At 42.7% G+C, this 18791-nt stretch overlaps 1 protein-coding gene across 2 annotated transcripts; it reads right to left on the bottom strand.

The window, feature by feature from the left end:
- Positions 1-436: 436 nt before the first annotated feature.
- Positions 437-18626, bottom strand: LOC132974071 (AMP deaminase 3-like). Of its 2 annotated transcripts, XM_061037883.1 has the most exons (15): positions 18314-18626; positions 14008-14230; positions 13742-13916; positions 13105-13270; positions 12797-13016; positions 12531-12660; positions 12158-12352; positions 11808-11939; positions 11563-11726; positions 11339-11465; positions 10586-10749; positions 10293-10413; positions 7782-7955; positions 7534-7644; positions 5688-7416 (listed from the first exon to the last, which is right to left on the bottom strand). In XM_061037883.1, the coding sequence occupies exons 1-15, from the start codon at positions 18531-18533 to the stop codon at positions 7240-7242; spliced, it is 2499 nt and encodes an 832-aa protein (XP_060893866.1). In that variant the 5' UTR covers positions 18534-18626; the 3' UTR covers positions 5688-7239. The 2 variants fall into 2 exon arrangements, with proteins under 2 accessions (XP_060893857.1, XP_060893866.1); XM_061037874.1 differs by lacking the exons at positions 7782-7955; positions 10293-10413; positions 10586-10749; ... (8 more) ...; positions 14008-14230; positions 18314-18626 and having other exon boundaries at positions 437-7416; positions 7534-7646.
- Between the last annotated feature and the right edge of the window lie 165 nt (positions 18627-18791).

Raw genomic sequence — 18791 nt, 5'->3', positions numbered from 1 at the left:
GATGGAGTGTAATGTACAGCTGTGAATAAATAAAGAGTTTCTGTAATAAGCCTGACTTGACACATACAGTCAGTAATCTTTGTGTGAGAAAGTGACAGCAGTCATCAAGGTCTTCACTCCATGAAACTTGCCTGTTGTTGGGGTTGTATCAAGTCAACTTTGGTTATATTCTTTAATAATTATATTTAATTATTAATAATATAAATAAAATATCATTAAACTATGTTTAATCTCGTTTTGGGGCACCACCCTGTACTCAGGAAAATATAACCAAAATATCACTCAAATCTGTCTCGAATCAGTTATTTAATTACTAATATTATTAATAATTAATAACTATATTTAATAAATTGAAGGCGTGAAATCCATACACAAAGCCTTCGCACCCAGCTTATATCACAATGCAAATACACCAGTAATCACAACAACTGCTCTCTTAAATTATAACAGAATTTATTTAAACAAAGCAACACCAATAAAAATCAATGAACTTAATCAAACAAATAACTATTATAAACTAATCTAAGCCAAATCTCTGAGGCGTCTGGATGGCCGCGAGTGTACAGATCTGTGTGTGTGTGTGTGTGTGTGTGTGTGCGTGTGTGTGTTAGTCAAAGGGGAAGAAAAGAGGATAGAAGAGGAGCGTAGAGGTGGAGAGAAATGCGTGCCTGAAGAGGCCGGATCACAGTCTGAATCCCGCGCCACAACTCAGAGTAATTCCCTTCATTCACAGAAACAAACCAATGGCCGAATTCAAGTTAATACGGCTTACACTGGCCTTTCTGATCAGAAGAATAATACCCGGTTATAATGCTGTTATGCTAAACACATATAGGACGCAGCGGTCCGAAACGGAAACAACAACAAGAGTTTTAAACAGGTAAAACTCAGGACGCGACGGTCCAACAAAGATAAAAATTACAGTTTCTGCTTCAATCAAACAATTGTTAAAAACACTCTCTAAAGCTAATTCTGCCCAGACCTAATTAAGCCTCACTTGTGAATCGCTTTGCCTGCGATCGGTGAAGGAAAAAGGAGTCCAGCGATAAAATAGATCTTCTGTCCGTCCTGGTGTAGAGGCGTCTGATGGCAGCGAGGGTCCCTCACGGCAAGAGCGGCTTCGTTGGTTCTCCGTCGAGTGGAAAGATGTCCGTTGATGTCCTTTCGTTACAGGACGGAATAAGACCGTTATCTTTCTGATAATCTGTTATAGTCTGACGCTCTCTGAGAAACTGAGATGCGTTCACTGGACAATCCGAGCTCGGGATTTAGAACACTGCCGGCCGCGGATTATCTGCGCGCCAAAACTTAAAACAAAGGAAGATTGTTGCAGGAAACAGGAGGTGAGCTTGGGTCTCCGAGCACTTGAAGTCAGCGCGTGGAAAGAGAGCGAACGAGGGGAGTCTCAGAGTTTTGTCACCTGGCCGCCCTCCTGTGGGGTCTCCCTCAGGTTCCGGTCCCCCCTTTACGTCACACGTAGGTGTGAAGTACCGCAGGGGATTCTGGGATAAAGAGTCCTTTTAGGGCTCTTTGTGATCTCAGTAAATAACTCAAAGGCACAGAGGTGCAGGCCCAAGTCCATGGTTTGACTGTCCTAAGCCTGCGTGGCCCAACATCCCCCCTTTGTCCTGAAGAATGGGATTGCGGGTCACAGTCTTTAGGGCAAATAGGGCCAACAGTCCATGTGTTCAAATAGTTAGTGAGTAACAGTCCATACATTTTGAGAGGCATTCGGTCTGGACAGACACTGAGGCAAAGTCTGGGCAGACTGTCTAATTATGTCTAAAGCTAGGCATAAAACATAACCAGGCATTAGCAAAGCTTTGCTACTCAAGGTGCATTCTTTAACAAAACAAATGAAACAAACAGACAAGAGGAGGAGAGAAAGAGAAGAGTATCAGGTGTAGATTTGTGGGCTAACTCCTAGCCTGGGCAGGAGTAAGCCTGTGGGAAGGTGTGTAAATGTACATGTACATTATGTGTCTCCCTACCAATGTCAAAACACAAAACAGGGACTAGGAAACATTCATGTCGGTAGAGTGACATTGTTGTGTTTCCGGAATGGAGGCTACACCCCCACTCCTATGTGGAGTCAGAATCGGGTTCTCTGTAAGCGAGGGAGACCCACTGACCACCTCTTTCATGCGCTCCAACTCCCTGGCAGAACTGTCGGGAACTTGCTTCCTTAGGGAGCTCGTAGGAACTCCGGTTATACCTACCCTTCTGTCTCAGGCTACGGACATCCCGAGAGTTCCGTTCGGATCTGGTAGTTCTCAGTTCTCCAGGCTGGAACCTACTCTGTGGTTCAGTCCCACCTTCACCCCCCTGGCTCTGTTCTCTATTCTGCCAGTGATGTGGTCTCTTGTTGCCCTCACGTGTCACGTGACGTAAGCGTGTCTGCCAAACTGCCTGTGCGAATCTCTTGATCTCTTTCATACTAAGCTGATGTGTACGACTATGCAGGGTGACATCTGACCGCACGCAGCCATGCAGATTGTGCATGAAGATGGACTTGAAAGTTTGGTTCTCTTCCAAACCTGGAGCCTCACATCCCTGGAAATATGCAGATCTTAGGCGCCAGTAATAATCTTTGGGGGCCTCGTGCTTCTGGTGCAAGACACTGAAAGCACTAAGAAGGGCAGATGCAGGGTCAATATAGGTGGAGTATTCCTGGCGCAAAGCATTGCAGAGCGCAGAGTACTGGTATCTGATCTCAGGCTGAAGGGTAGTCGTGAAGTTACGGACACTCTTGGAAGTTGTCTTCCAGATCAGCCTGATTTTTTCTCTTGTGGATGCATCAGGTACATCACTGAGACACAGGTTAATCGCTCCGAGGTAATCATCGACACAGTGGTCTGAGTTATCTGGGTCAAACCGCTCTACATCCTGTGCCATAGATTCAATGAGCCTTATGCGCATTCTTTGATCTCTGGGTAAAAGGGAGCCATCCGAGTCATCTGAGGGTTGGATATTCCTCAGCTGTGAATCCTGCGATGGGAACCTACAGGTAGCAGGAGGGGGCCTGGTGTTATCTCTGCCTCTGGGGGCTGAGAAGTCACCCCCCTTCCTATGTGGTGATTCAAACCTGTGAAGGTGTGAAAGGGTGTCACAGCTGTCAGGGAACTGGGGCGTTTCCCCAAGGAGCGGGGCTCCACAGTCAAAATCAGGGAAAAATAGACTTATTTCCTCAGTCCTTGGGTTGTCCTGGCTGCTCGGTTCTTTACTGAGCTTTTTCAGCAGGGTTGTTTGATCTCTTGAGGGGCTTGGTCCAGGATCGGAGTCATATCCTGACGATATGTCTTGCTCCATGCTTACCTGTGCTCCCTGAATTAATTCAAACATGTCCAACACTTTCTGCTTGGCAGTTTGTAAGTGCTGACTAACAGATTTGTTTCCTTTCTGCAAGGATCGGACCTTTGGTGGGAGTGTCCCCATGAAAGCACGGACACTCCTAGCCGTAGTCTTCCAGATCCGTTTCAGTTTTTCATGTGAGGACGCATGAGGCAGGTCAAGGAGACAATGGTCGACTTCTCTAAGGTAGTCGTTAATACTTGAATCTGGGCTATCTGGGTCAAAACGCTTCAGATCTTTGGCCTGAGGTTCTATCTGCCTGGTTCGCAGACCCTGACCCGAAGGCTGGCGAGGGCCGTCCGAGTCGTCTGACGAATCGTAAGCCCTGTGGTTGTCACGGTAGTACGGTTGCAACCGTGGTGGGGTTTGTGTTCGGCTCAGACGTGGCCGTCTATCATGGGACAGGTAATATTCAGTGCCCGATTGGACCCGTGCCTCCTCCCTGTCTCTAGGGGGCGTGAAGTCCCTCTTCCTGCGGGGTGAGGGTTCTCTTGGCTCAAAGCGTATTGCAGAACGCGGGGGCCATGGGGCGTTTCCCCATGACGGTGCTTCATGGTCTGGGGAGGCGTGGCGCCCTTCATCTTTACTCACCCAGCTCTTTACCGGGTAGTCTGAGGACGTGTGCGCTTTTGTGCCTGGGTCGACCCGGCGGTATCTTCCCCTCTCCTCCAGATCCTTCAACATGTCTGTCTCCCTCCTCCATGGGCTTGGTTCAGTCTCCCATCCTTCGTCTGAGGTTTCCTCAGCTGACATGGGGGCTACAGTACTTATCTGCCTATCCTGAAATCTGGGAACCGTGTCATTTCGTTTCTTCTGTTCGGCCAGTTTGCTGCTTTCATGCAGTGTTTTATTCTCCTCCTGCAGGGCCATGCAATTTTCCTGCAAGGTCTTTAGTTTATCCTGCATTCTTTCGAAGTCGTCCCGCAGGATCTGTCCTTCTTCTTGTACCCGGGCTAGCTGTGCCCAGTGTATCTCATTCTGCACATTTGATTTGCGCTGATAAATGAGGAGAATTTCGCCTAGAACATCTGAAGTTGTGCGTGTTGGCTTCCCAGTTGGTTGATTTGCATATTCAACCAAGCCCTTTAGTTTCTCTTCACATGTGCTGAGGCTGTAGGAGTTCAGACTGTCGAGCTGCTCTATAGGGAGGTGGATAAGATTAGCAACTACGTCTTGAAGGGGTGGATCGTCTGATCCACAGCGAGCCTTGGCCCATGGTTGATGTATGTCTTCTGCATACATTCTGTCTTTATTAGGGGTGATCCTGGCTCGGTGGTTGACCAGATCAACTAGCTCCTCTAATTTCTTATCACTAATGCTAATTGAATAGCTATATAGGTTGGCACTCTCCTCTGAGGAGAGGTTCGTCAGACCGGCAGCAGTTTCTTGCAGTGCTGCGTCGTCTGATCCAAAAGGAGTCTCAGCTCCCAGCTCACCTAGGGTCTTGGTACACATTTTCGTGATAAAATGGAACCACAGTGGATTACTGTTAAAAAACGCTAAGCTAAACAAAGCTAGATCAACACCAGAGCAAATCTTATCTAGGTTTCCCAACTGATCACTGCAGTCTATTCTGGAAGCTAGGAGAGGGGATTCACACCTCAAGTCCTCAAAGGAAGGGAGGAACTCACACCTCTCAGACAGCTGGCTATGCGACAATGATGAGGTTACACTCTCATCTGGCCAAATGGCTCTCAAACAACAAGGAGCACCACAATCCTTTAGTAGAATACTTCAGGATCAAAATCTGGATTAATGCAACAAATCAAGTTCATTGAGAACGTCACACTAGCTGCATCCTTATGTCCAATTGTTGTATAGACACAAAGGGGACAACAGTTATTGCTTTAACCGTTAACCAACAACATACAACACAACTAAGCCACAGCTTGATGTCTGCTTTGCTTAAACAACAAAAATTTAAAGAAAATATAATTTTCTTCAGAAAGATCCCTTTTAGGATTTAAGTTCGGATTACTGTACATTTACAGTGCAATAAAGCTGGTTTATTGAAGGCCTCACACGGGGCACCATTTGTTGGGGTTGTATCAAGTCAACTTTGGTTATATTCTTTAATAATTATATTTAATTATTAATAATATAAATAAAATATCATTAAACTATGTTTAATCTCGTTTTGGGGCACCACCCTGTACTCAGGAAAATATAACCAAAATATCACTCAAATCTGTCTCGAATCAGTTATTTAATTACTAATATTATTAATAATTAATAACTATATTTAATAAATTGAAGGCGTGAAATCCATACACAAAGCCTTCGCACCCAGCTTATATCACAATGCAAATACACCAGTAATCACAACAACTGCTCTCTTAAATTATAACAGAATTTATTTAAACAAAGCAACACCAATAAAAATCAATGAACTTAATCAAACAAATAACTAATATAAACTAATCTAAGCAACAAACATTATCAAGCAAGGCTTGTGGATGAGGTGTGAATGTGTGTGTGTGTGTGTGTGTGTCTGTGGATGAAAGAGAGATAGAGAAGGGGAAGAGGGGGGAGATTGCTTCGTCCCACGTGGTCGCCCTTCCGATGGCACAAACCTAACAAAAACCTAATGTGGCGTTAATGTCTAAAAGAGACCGAGTTCGGCCCTACACGATCTGTGTCTCTGAGGCGTCTGGATGGCCGCGAGTGTACAGATCTGTGTGTGTGTGTGTGTGTGTGTGTGTGTGTGTGTGTGTGTGTGTGTGTGTGTGTGTGCGTGTGTGTGTTAGTCAAAGGGGAAGAAAAGAGGATAGAAGAGGAGCGTAGAGGTGGAGAGAAATGCGTGCCTGAAGAGGCCGGATCACAGTCCGAATCCCGCGCCACAACTCAGAGTAATTCCCTTCATTCACAGAAACAAACCAATGGCCAAATTCAAGTTAATACGGCTTACACTGGCCTTTCTGATCAGAAGAATAATACCCGGTTATAATGCTGTTATGCTAAACACATATAGGACGCAGCGGTCCGAAACGGAAACAACAAGAGTTTTAAACAGGTAAAACTCAGGACGCGACGGTCCAACAAAGATAAAAATTACAGTTTCTGCTTCAATCAAACAATTGTTAAAAACACTCTCTAAAGCTAATTCTGCCCAGACCTAATTAAGCCTCACTTGTGAATCGCTTTGCCTGCGATCGGTGAAGGAAAAAGGAGTCCAGCGATAAAATAGATCTTCTGTCCGTCCTGGTGTAGAGGCGTCTGATGGCGGCGAGGGTCCCTTACGGCAAGAGCGGCTTCGTTGGTTCTCCGTCGAGTGGAAAGATGTCCGTTGATGTCCTTTCGTTGCAGGACGGAATAAGACCGTTATCTTTCTGATAATCTGTTATAGTCTGACGCTCTCTGAGAAACTGAGATGCGTTTACTGGACAATCCGAGCTCGGGATTTAGAACACTGCCGGCCGCGGATTATCTGCGCGCCAAAACTTAAAACAAAGGAAGATTGTTGCAGGAAACAGGAGATGAGCTTGGGTCTCCGAGCACTTGAAGTCAGCGCGTGGAAAGAGAGCGAACGAGGGGAGTCTCAGAGTTTTGTCACCTGGCCGCCTTCCTGTGGGGTCTCCCTCAGGTTCCGGTCCCCCCTTTACGTCACACGTAGGTGTGAAGTACCGCAGGGGATTCTGGGATAAAGAGTCCTTTTAGGGCTCTTTGTGATCTCAGTAAATAACTCAAAGGCACAGAGGTGCAGGCCCAAGTCCATGGTTTGACTGTCCTAAGCCTGCGTGGCCCAACACTGTTATCAGCTTGTTAACAGCTTAAAACGACATTCACATTGTTGATGAATCATATAATCATCATAGCATTTCAAAATGAAGCTTAACGGTGATTACCGAGATCTCTGCTTGCCTGGATTCTGATAAAAGACGATCCACTTTATTCATAGATTGAACCCATGGCTTCAGACTTCACTGCATCCACTATAAAGCTAAGTTCATTACACAGCGTCTCATGCCTGTAGGCCATACGGATCTGTGCCACATCGGTCCGACAGATATCGTTCCCTTCAGGTCCGTCTTTGAGATAGTTTACACCGAGGAAGTGTTTCTTGTCCTGTTAAAAAAAACAACAGAGCATACAGACGGATGAGAACAAATGGGATGGAGATTTTTTGCCATTCCTAGCACAGCCGAGTAAAAGTTACAAGGAGAGGAGAGAGTTTCTCTGTACCTGATGAGACAGTCCGCTTTGCAGCACGCTGTTCCTGGCTATTTCACACACATCACAGGTGCTGAGCTTCCAGAGCTGAGCTGCAATGGCATACTCTTCCATTAATGGTTCCTAGAACAAGGACACACAAACAATTGATCATTTCTATTAATAAGTATGTTTAGTGTGATTGTTCTGAATGATTCTGATGTACTGATGAAGTGCCTCATAGAAACAGTATTTAACCTGTATATTTCCTGTGCGTTTACCTTGGTGTAGTGGAATTGCATGGGATCATCTGTGGACAGAGACACACACAGGCCTTTGCGTAGGAACTCTCTGAGAGGATTTTTGGAGTACTCCAGAAACAGACTGTTGTTGCTGAGTGGTGACATTGCAATCGGAACCTGGGCCAGGTAGTACAGGTACTGCAGCACAGGACTCTGAGAGAAAGATGGAAAAAAAAAAACCATATTTTACAGCCAGACAAACGCATACAGCATGCAGATGTTGAAAAAAGTTCTGCTTCTTGATGTCCAAGCTTCCTTATGTCACGTTCTATCTAAATATATAAGTGAGTCATCTTCTAGTAATCTTTGTAGTGAGCTGTGTTTATTCTGCAGCTCCACCTGGTGGCACACAGGGACTTACAAGTATTACATTGTTAAAACTAAAACATAACATTTTGTTTGAGTTTCAAATAATGAACACAATCTGATCCAATATTATAATTTGTAAACCTTGACTGACGTCCTAACTTACAATCAGAAACTTGTGAAATAAAAATACCCTTCTATATTATTGAACAAAATCACTAAAAAACTAATTATCTTTGCAGTTTGGGTTGTAGATCGATATCAGCGCTATTGTTTTTCTTCAGAGCACGCGTTCTCCCCTGTTTCTGAAGCATACTGTCAAATATCTAGAAACTAAAAACATCCAATCTCTCCTCTCTCACCTCCAGCTCAAACTGTTCCCTGATAAAGTCATTTCATTGTTGATAATGTAGTTATTGTCCCAAAGTCAAAGTATTATAGAAACTAATCCTTTATTGAGTTTCACATTTTTGGTTGCTGTAATGTATTTTCAAAAAGAACAAAGCATGAGAGAATCAAATAACTGATCTGTAGCATGCAAAGCAGCAGTTATGTTACTCCTTGTCTGCTCTGGTGTGTTTTCGGACCAAACAGTTCTGCTGACTTTTTGAAGAGGATCTCTCCACTATCAATCAATCAATCAATCAATCAATCAATTTTTATTTGTATAGCGTCAACTCATAACAAGTGTTATCTCGAGACACTTTACAAGAAGCAGGTAAAATACCTTACTCATTGTCTGTTAACATTACAAAAGAGCAAGTAAAAAGACCTTACTCATTGTCTGTTAACATTACAAAAGAGCAAGTAAAAAGACCTTACTCATTGTCTGTTAACATTACAAAAGAGCAAGTAAAAAGACCTTACTCATTGTTATGTTACAAAAAGCAGTTAAAAGACCTTACTTATTGCTATGTTACAAAGATCCGGCCTATCCATCATGAGCACTTTAACAAAGCAGCAAAAGTTACAGTGGTAAGAAAAAACTGCCTTATTAAAAGGCAGAAATCTTTGGCCGGATCCCCGGCTCATGACGAAACAGCCTTCACAGGCCTAGACTGCACCGGGCTTGGAAAGGGATAGGGGGAGAGATGGGATAAGATGCAGGAAGAGGGATAGAGAGCAAGGGGGTGGGGGGAGGTAGACCGTCCATCAGTAATCCGGTGGGGAGGGGAGGGGGTGTGTGTGTGTGTGTGTGTGTGTGTGTGGGGGGGGGGTTGTTCTGGCAAGCCGTCAACCGACGATCTTGAGGAGCCTAGGAGAGCTCAAGAACTCCCAGGAAAGTAGGTGGTTAGTGACTGAGATTTATAGAGAGATACATGCAGTAAAATGATGTACTGTATATGCACAGAGAGAGAGAGAGAGAGAGAGAGAGAGAGGAGCTCAGGGTGCCAGTTCCCCCGGTAGTCTAAGCCTATAGCAGCATAACTAAGAGCTGGTCTACACCAGCACCAGCCCTAACTATAAGATTTATCAAAAAGGAAAGTTTTAAGTCTATTCTTAAAAATACAGACTGTGTCTGCCTCCTGGACCTCGGCTGGAAGGCGGTTCCAGAGGAGAGGAGCCCAATAACTGAAGGCTTTACCCCCCATAGTACACTTGGAGACTGTAGGTACCACCAGCAGGCCTGCACTCCGGGACCGTAACGCTCTCGAGAGACAGTACGGCACTAGTAGCTCTTTCAGGTAAGATGGTGCCTGGCCATTTAGAGCTTTGTAGGTGAGAAGATGGATCTTGAATTCTATTCTAGACTGTATTAGGGAGCCAGTGCAGAGAAGCCAGGACAGGAGTGATGTGGTCCCATTTCCTGGTTCTGGTCAGTACACGAGCTGCAGCATTCTGGGCCAGTTGAAGAGTCTTTAGAGATTTGCCAGAGGAACTAGGAAGTTCCCTGATAACTACACACCATAGGAACTTTTTTTCTGTCTGCATTCGCACCGCCATGGTATCTACACTGAAGTAGGAGCTAAAAAGGTTCCTCTTAACCGGGTTCTATGACCGGAGATAGTTCATAGTTCCTGCGCATGAATAAAGAAGGAGGAGAGTTTTAACAGTTCCCAGAGCTATGAGGAAGTTCCTGCGGTGTGAAAACGCCTTTAGATTCTGTAGAAAGTATCTGAATCCCGAACCTTTATCATTTTAAAATAAGGATCAAACATGGCAGCTTTAGCAAGTCTGAAGTACCTTTTTCAAGTTGAGTCCATGTGAGATGTTGTCAGATGTCAGGAAGGCAGAGACTAAATGTGTGATTGAGCCCGTTTCTCCACAGTGGGGACGGAACTGGAAGGTGCTCAATCCACGCTCTCTGAAGAGGATAGGAAAGAACAGAATGAAGAAGTCAGTAAACATGTCAATATTTAATATTTAATATGTATTCTCCTTAGCTGTGAGAGTTCAGAACAAGAAAGGTTTAAGCAAAGCAATGTCCTTTAATAATAGTGCATGTTGTGACCCATCAGGAAGGCTGCAGGTCTTACTTCCTGAGGTTGTTGAGGACCATGATGTTTGCGTACATGTGGAAGATGTAGTAACTGTATGGAGGGTTCTCATCTGCAGTCCACTGCTCTGGCTTTGGGCTCCTGAAGGAGAACATGTGATCGCTGTGTTTGGACTCGTCGTCCACACTGTCAAAACCTGACACCTGCACACACAAGCATTATTTACCACTGTGATGGAAGAACTATTTTTTGCATGAACTACAAGGTTAATAAGCACACTAGTTATATAATTTTACTCCAAATGGTTATGTTTTGTTTAAAGGCTTTATATGCAATTTTTCACACTTAAATATAATAGAAATCAAGTATATCCTCTGAAAATAACTCTGTGAGTCATGACTGTCTACAATGGGTGTAACACCTGAGTCCCGCTGTCTGTGATGCTTTCCGAATATCCTATCTTCAGTTTGTTCACATCGCCCGGACGGCCGGCCAGCTCATCCCCTTGCGAATAAAAGTTGTTTAATTGAGGGACTAGAGAAAAGAAGAATAACATACTGTACTCACTGCTTCACTGAATGTCACGTAAGCATTTTTAGATCACGGTCCTTTCAGGTAATTTACATGCAGTGTGAAGATACGGGCATAATAAAGATTGCTAGCATGAATGCTAACACAACAATGCAGTGCAAGATGTTTTGGTTTCATGTTGGTGCTCAAGGGCGACATCTGGATCAAAAAATCACATATAAAGCCTTTACGTAAGATGAAACCTAAAATAATCAATCTTACATATTTTAGGAAGACATGGAGTTCTTTGTGTTTCTGGGGATTGACCGTTGCCTCAAACAGAGGGAGGAAAATGTTCTCCAGCATCTTGGCAAAATTATGAACCAGCTTCTTGGACTTGAAAATATCACTGAAACCCATAAAAAAATTAGATTCAAACAAAAATTCTGAGATGTATGATTCTGGAAAATAAAAAAGTGAATAGTTGTTTAGTTAGTCAGACTCACTATATTCTGGGCACTTGGATAATCCACCTCATATTTGGTGAGTGGACTTTCTGATGAATAAACCACTTAGACAGACTGTCCCATTCCTCAGGAGAGCGCCCATAGATGGAGAGACGTGGCTCTGCATGCTGATACTTACTCTCCTCCAGGTCATGGGAAACTTCCTGTAAATGGAAGAAGAAGAATGTGGTAAACTGTCCCTGCATCAGCTCTGACTTCAAATGCGAGATTACCTAGTACTCTACCTTTATGATGCTGGCAAAGTACTCTCCATTGATGAGGTTATCTGTCTTCAGGAAGATCTCTCGAAGTTCACTCGCTCCCACTGGGTTATACTTGGAATTAAATTTATCAAACCGGTGGAAGGTTTGTCTCCCCTGTAGAGATTAATCACAGAATGGTCAGTAAAAAGAAATACAACTGATCGAAATGCTATTTACCTGCACTGGCAGTGAAATGAATTGGTGTTAAGGGGCAGAGACAGCAACAGTAACAGAGTATTTTATTACATGACATTTTTATATAATCTCAGTTCTGAAAAAACTCTTTTTTAAAAACACTGATTAAATGTGGTGGCATTTTCTACTGTACTTACAGCATGCACATCCAGAGAGTCCACGGTGAGGTCATAGGGATCCTTATTGATGCTGTGGAAAACCTGCTGCAGGGTCATCTTTTGTCCCACCTTTTCCAACACCACGCGGTCAGAATCGGTCTCGTATGTTTTCTGGATGAAGGTCAGCAGCTGTTTCTGAGACATGCAGGCTGCTGCATGAATGTGTGTGTCCACCTGAGGGGAGAAACCATGTCTATGTAACATAGACTAGACAACTGAGTGTTAAAACACACACACACCTAGTTTTTCTATATCTTTATTTTGTGAAAAAGTATTCAACTTAATGGAGAAAAAATTAAAATAAAAAATGATATTAAAGGGCTTTAAATAGGCACCATTTTTGATATCTGACCTTTCTAACATTGTAGAAATCTCTGTGAGGCACACTCTTCAGCTCCTTTAGCTCAGCCATCTCATTTAGCATCTCATGGAGGTAGAACTTTGAACTTAAGAAGTTTAGTCGTCTATGACAGTAGGTCTTCCTGAAGAATCAGAGTGGGCCTCAGTTTTAACATGTGTAATTAGGTGCCACGTAATAGGCATGAACTGGATTGACAGGGAAGCATTGTTTATTCAACCATCGTATCTGTATAGTGCTCTTTTGTTTTGGCAACTTACGTGGGTCCGTCTGCGATCATTGACAGCACGTGACTAAGGTCTATAGCAAAGGTCTCCAAGTCTGGGTAAGGAAGGTCATGTGGTTTGTTTTCTTCCAGAGCCTCAACACTGTCATACACGCACACTATCCCGTCCTTCATCTTCAGCTCATAGTTCAGGTTCTCAGGGATGTTCTCCATGCTGTAGGGATCCTCTCCATGTTTTGGATGAGGGCACATATCTTTAGGACAAAACAGTGTTCTGTTACTACCTTATGAACCAGAATAAACCCAAAGAGTGTGCAGCTCTTATAACAGTACAATGCAAACCTGGCATAAATTCATCATCTTCGCTCCATCTCGTGTTCACGGCACTGCGCAGGAACTGAGCCGTCGTTCTGCAGAATCTGTGATAGGCTAGCTTTGAGTATTTCTCCCGAATAAGTAGAGCTTTAAACAGACTTTTGGCTGCCTGCTCATAGTTCTCCACTGTGATCTGAATGGAGAATGGACATGACATTAAAACAATATTCTTTTAAAATGAAAATTATACAACTGGTACAGTAAAACACACAAAAGGCAAAGCTCTGAAATAATTCATTTTCTCTGCCCATGATGGTCAGGCTTTAGTTCAGTAATAAAGTGTGCTTTGCAGCCCCCTATTGGGTCCTCGAGGTACTGTTGGTGGGCCACAACAAGTCAGTTACAACAAATAGTTTCAGGTTTTGATTTTGCAATAGTCAATAAGCACATGTTACCTTGTGTACACAATTGTTTATATTAGAACCATAATACAAGAAATACATTCACATGCATTTATATATGATTTGTGATCAACACTAAAGTGCAAAAACAAATAAAAAAACGATTTTATTTGTTTATTATAAATGATGTCCAGCGGCCCACCATCAGGCCGTGATCAGATCAGTCTGTTGCATTCTTGTTGTAATTAGTCTGTTGTACTTACTCCAGCACAGTAATCACCACTGATTGTGACCCTCTGGTAATCAGGACAGTTTTCTGGCAATGAGGAGCAGGTGGAGCTGGGGGACATAAATGATGTCACTGACCGCGTACGGTCGGTATTCACTGGGATCTGCAGGTACATTGACTGCGATCGAATCCTCTTCAAGCTTTTCCTTCTGCAAGATTTGCAATAAGATTAGTGTATGCACACATACCTTTGCCGCAAGTCCCAAAACAATCATTTTAAAGTTCTTGAGGGGGGCATACCTCTTGGTGCTCTCCGCTGACTGCTGCTCTGCCAGCTCCTTAAGCAGTTCATGATCCTTTGCTTGTTGGAGGCCGATCGGGCAGTCCTCTGGCACTGTGAACATCGACAAGGCATCCTTGTTGTCTTCTTCTTTAAGCGCTGATGCATATACTTTCTCTGCTCGAAGCTGTGTCTCCTTCTCCTTCTCACTCAGAGTAACTTTTGGGAATTGCCGAGGCATGTCTGCAGGAAGGTAGAAGAAATAGGGCTGGTGGCAGTGAATGTAATCAAAGCATAGAGAGAGGCTCCTTCTTATGAGAACTCTGCTTGTTTTGGCCAGTTTGTGCTGTTTGGTAAACAAGCTTATCTGTGTGAGCAGATGTGTGTGGGCCCCATTTTGCGCAAGTATGTGCAGTATTCTCTGCAAACGCGCAAAGGACGCGCATCGCTGCCGTGAGGCGCGCGTAGAGCACCAAGTCAAGCCCGAGGCAGGAGAGGAAAAAAAAAGAGACGAGTAATGTGACACCGCGGACCAATCAGCGGTCAGATGCGCCGACAGGCAGTTGGCCTCCAAACAAAAGCAAAAGAAAGAGAAAGTCAAAACAAGAGGAGGCTCGTGCTTCACTTGAAGGTATGTTGTTGAAATAAAAAAGAAAAACTTTGTGGCATAAACACCCCAGCTGCTAGCCTGCTAATCATTTATATAAATAAAGTTATTATTATTATGAGACAGAAGAGAGGATCATTCTGTCTAGATGTGGACTGGAGATTAAATTTTCCAGCGGCCCTGATTATCATTTATTGAATGTCTTGTTAACTGCATATACATTCACCTCTGTTGAAAAAGGAGTGGTTAATTGACCAGTTGGTGGTCACATGTTGGCTCAGGTTTGTAGCCTATCAATCTATGCTATCAATAGAAGTTTTGGGCTATATTAATGGAGGTAAAATGTTGCCATCTCTTGGTGAATTTAATTCATAACAGACATATAAGATTAGATAAAATAAGATAAATTAAGGTAATATTTTATTTGACCCACAATGGAGAAATGTAAAGCGTTGCAGCAGCAAACAGCAGTGTAGGAATATAGAACCTAAGTATAAAAATAAGTATATAAAAATATTTAAATATAGAAATATCATCAAATCATAATGAATATTATTATTAGTTGTAGTCGTATTTGCATTAATTGCATTTTAATCTTTGTGAGGCTAGTATTTACATTAATTTCATTGTGTAATTTACCATTAAGACCAAAACAAATCTTAATAATCTGCTTGTATGATGGATTTCTTGTCATAACGGGGTCAATGCTGAAGTTTGTTACTAAGGGTGACACGGAGCCAGCGCCCAGTACGTCACAAGGGCCATCAAGCACCATGTCAACAGGTATGTCACTTAATGATGATGGTTTCGATATCATTGATATCATTGATGATGATGAGCTCTCAAGAACTGCCGTCAATGTTGTGCTTTGCCTCTGGTCACTTCCTGTCAGCACCTGTGTGTCCAATCAGACTCAAAGCTGATCGTTTGCTCTTACTGACATTGTTCCCTTTTTTCTAGATCCTTGCTTGTGTTGTTCTTACTCTCTGATGTACGTCGCTTTGGATAAAAGCGTCTGCTAAGTGAATTGTAGAATTGTAGGTACAAATGCAGCAGCACCCAGCACGTCACCAGGGCCATCAAGCAACATCTCTTCAGCTACAGATGCTACTATCACTACTCCAAGTGCACAACCAGTTGATCCTGCTCTGTGGCCAGCACACCTATCAGATGTCGATCGGGTTGAATTTGTGCGCCGAGGGCCTTTTAAGGCACAGCAGCTGTCATATGATGACCTCATTGATGACTTTGCATCAAATGCAGACGTGTGCATCTGTAAAAGACTTGTTCCATTGTTGATAGAGGCTGCTCATTTGATTTGTTCCTACTAATAAAGGTTGTAAACCTAAATGGCATTTCGTGATACAGTCATTTTGTAGGGGGGGCCTCAAAATAAAATTCTGCGTAGGGCCCCAATTTGGCCAGGGGCGGCCCTGTGTGTGAGGGTTGGTTTTGGGACATTCAAGAACAGCTGCACAGTATCACCGCCCGCAGAGCACTGTGTGAAGTGTTCCCTTTGGCTCAACAATATGTTCAAATGCTTTAGTTGCTCTTGTCTTGCAAGATCACGTTTATATGTGTTGTCACAAACTTGAGATTTTTAGGGTGGCATTGTAATGTAACCATGTTACGTCAGTCTAAACCAGTTAGCATCCCTTCACAACCCATCTTACTGTGTATATCCGTATTTAAAACATTAGCTTTGTTAACGTCCATATTTATCTTTTATTTCATCATCATTTCCTGTTTACTGCATTTCTTTTTACATTATTTGCTATACTTCTCTCTTTAACAAATGAGTTCTAAAACCAAAAGTTGTATTATTATCAGCTTATGCCAGCAGTGCCATAGACACTAACATGAAAACTATAATGTGTGTTATTTATTTACCACTGTATTTTTATCTGTATTCATGACACCTTTAGAGGTGAACATTCTTTCAAACTGATTTAGAAACACAATCTTTTTAGAACAGATTAAATCTGGATGTGCTACATCTGTTTACAGTCACTCTCCTTGTTAAAGTACAGGAGCTATGTTTGTGTCTGCGGGTAGATAACCTGGCTGAACTGACAGTGTCATGTTGATATCTGTAGAAGTAAAGAGTCTGCTTATCAGGGTACTACAGCAATAACAGAGAAAGGCCATGATGCATAATGTGATACAGTTTTAGCCACTTTTAAACCATGCCAGGATGCTTCAAGGAATATTATCATTCCAGACACACAACACTATCCTGACATCAGCTGTGTGTGTATCACTGCTTAAAGGCTCTTAAAGTGGTATTGATCTGAAATAATGGCCTTATTAATTATTTAGTCTAATGCCACCAGTGATTTAATCTCTGACACAAAAACATTCACGTCTTCTTCGTAAACTACTGTTTCATCCACACAAATAAACGCACATTAAAGGATGGATATTGTTTTTACCTGTAGCCTATACAGCCTATACAAAACTGGACAGGAAAAGGCTAATAACTAAAAACATCATAATAAAGAGAGGAGACACTCTTGTTGTAAATCCTTAATACATTTTACTACGAAAATAACAATAGCCTAAATAAAAAAAAGTACACTAATCATTCAAAAAAAAAAAACTAACATGAGGATATAAAGTCTCACAAATTCTTAAAGTCAGTCCACAGATAACGTTAGCTCTGGTGAATCTAATCAACTTTTATCTGACTTTGATGACTTAAAGCAATACTTGCCAACTTTACGAGGCCTCCGTTGTAAAGGAACAGTTTGCAGAAAAGTTATTTCTATCACGTTTTATCTTGTTTTGATGTGCCCTGCACTGTTTACAGCCCGAGTAGGGAGTAGAGACGCTATGTGAGATCTGTAACATGGACTTTAATATACAAGTTAAAACAAAGAAGATACATTAATGAGCTCAATCGTCAGAATTTGTAGATTAGCCTTGGTGTAGCAAAATAATTTTCTTCATTGTCTTTTGGAAGTGTAGCTAATTGATTTTATGACTTTGTTCTATTTTAGGATATTTCATTCAGTTTTATTCATTACACCCTGCCATGAATATTTAGGTCATAGAGTCAGAGAAACCTACAGTGGACTAACATTGATGCTGAGCCTCTCAGACTCCTTTGAGTTGTCTGTTTGAAACAGTGAAGTAGAAAATAGCCTATAAGTAACATGATTCCACAGACATTTTGACGATTATTGTTATATCAATGCCTCTCATCAGTTCTGCTCTTACCTTCGGTGCTGCTCATATCCGGGGTAGTTGTAAGGTTCATTGCTAACTTCTGTCTGAATGTTTGTTCAGTCTCAGGCAGGCTATGATTTGAGGGTGACACACACCTACAGTGTTGTTTCTCAGACTGCCTATCTCTCTATTTTCAGGGGGGCAGTGTCATCATGTTGACAGAGCTTCTAATCCTGACAATATGTCAAAACTGACTGTCAACAAAGAGAAGGCCACACTCACAAGCAGGCCTATAGTATGCTGTCTAGTATTTATATCTGTGTCTGTCTGTGTGTCCCTCTCAGACACAAACACTCAAGCACTTTGTGGCATAAATGGTGTCACTGATCGCGTCCAGTCTGTATTCACTGGGATCTGCAGGTACATTGACTGCGATCGAATCATCTTCAAACTTTTCCTTCTGCAAGATTTGCAATAAGATTAGTGTATGCACACATACCTTTGCCGCAAGTCCCAAAACAATCATTTTAAAGTTCTTAAGGGGGGCATACCTCTTGGTGCTCTCCTCTGACTGCTGCTCTGCCCGCTCCATAAGCAGTTCATGATCCTTTGCTTGTTGGAGGCCGATCGGGCAGTCCTCTGGCCCTGTGAACATCGACAAGGCATCCTTGTTGTCTTCTTCTTTAAGCGCTGATGCATATACTTTCTCTGCTCAAAGCTGTGCTCCGTCTCCTTCTCACTCAGAGTAACTTTTGGGAATTGCCGAGGCATGTCTACAGGAAGGTAGAAGAAATAGAGCTGGTGGCAGTGAATGTAATCAAAGCATAGAGAGAGGCTCCTTCTTATGAGAACTCTGCTTGTTTTGACCAGTTTGTGCTGTTTGGTAAACAAGCTTATCTGTGTGAGCAGATGTGTGTGGGGCCCCATTTTGCGTAAGGGTATGGAAGCGATTAGTGATCAGAATTCAAATGATAAAGCTAATTTGAAAATTCAAATGCATTAACAGAAATTATTTTTAACTTTCAGAAT

This window comes from Labrus mixtus, chromosome 1 (assembly GCF_963584025.1).
Source record: "Labrus mixtus chromosome 1, fLabMix1.1, whole genome shotgun sequence".
Taxonomy (NCBI): domain Eukaryota; kingdom Metazoa; phylum Chordata; class Actinopteri; order Labriformes; family Labridae; genus Labrus; species Labrus mixtus.
This window is presented reverse-complemented; position numbering and strand designations above follow the sequence as displayed.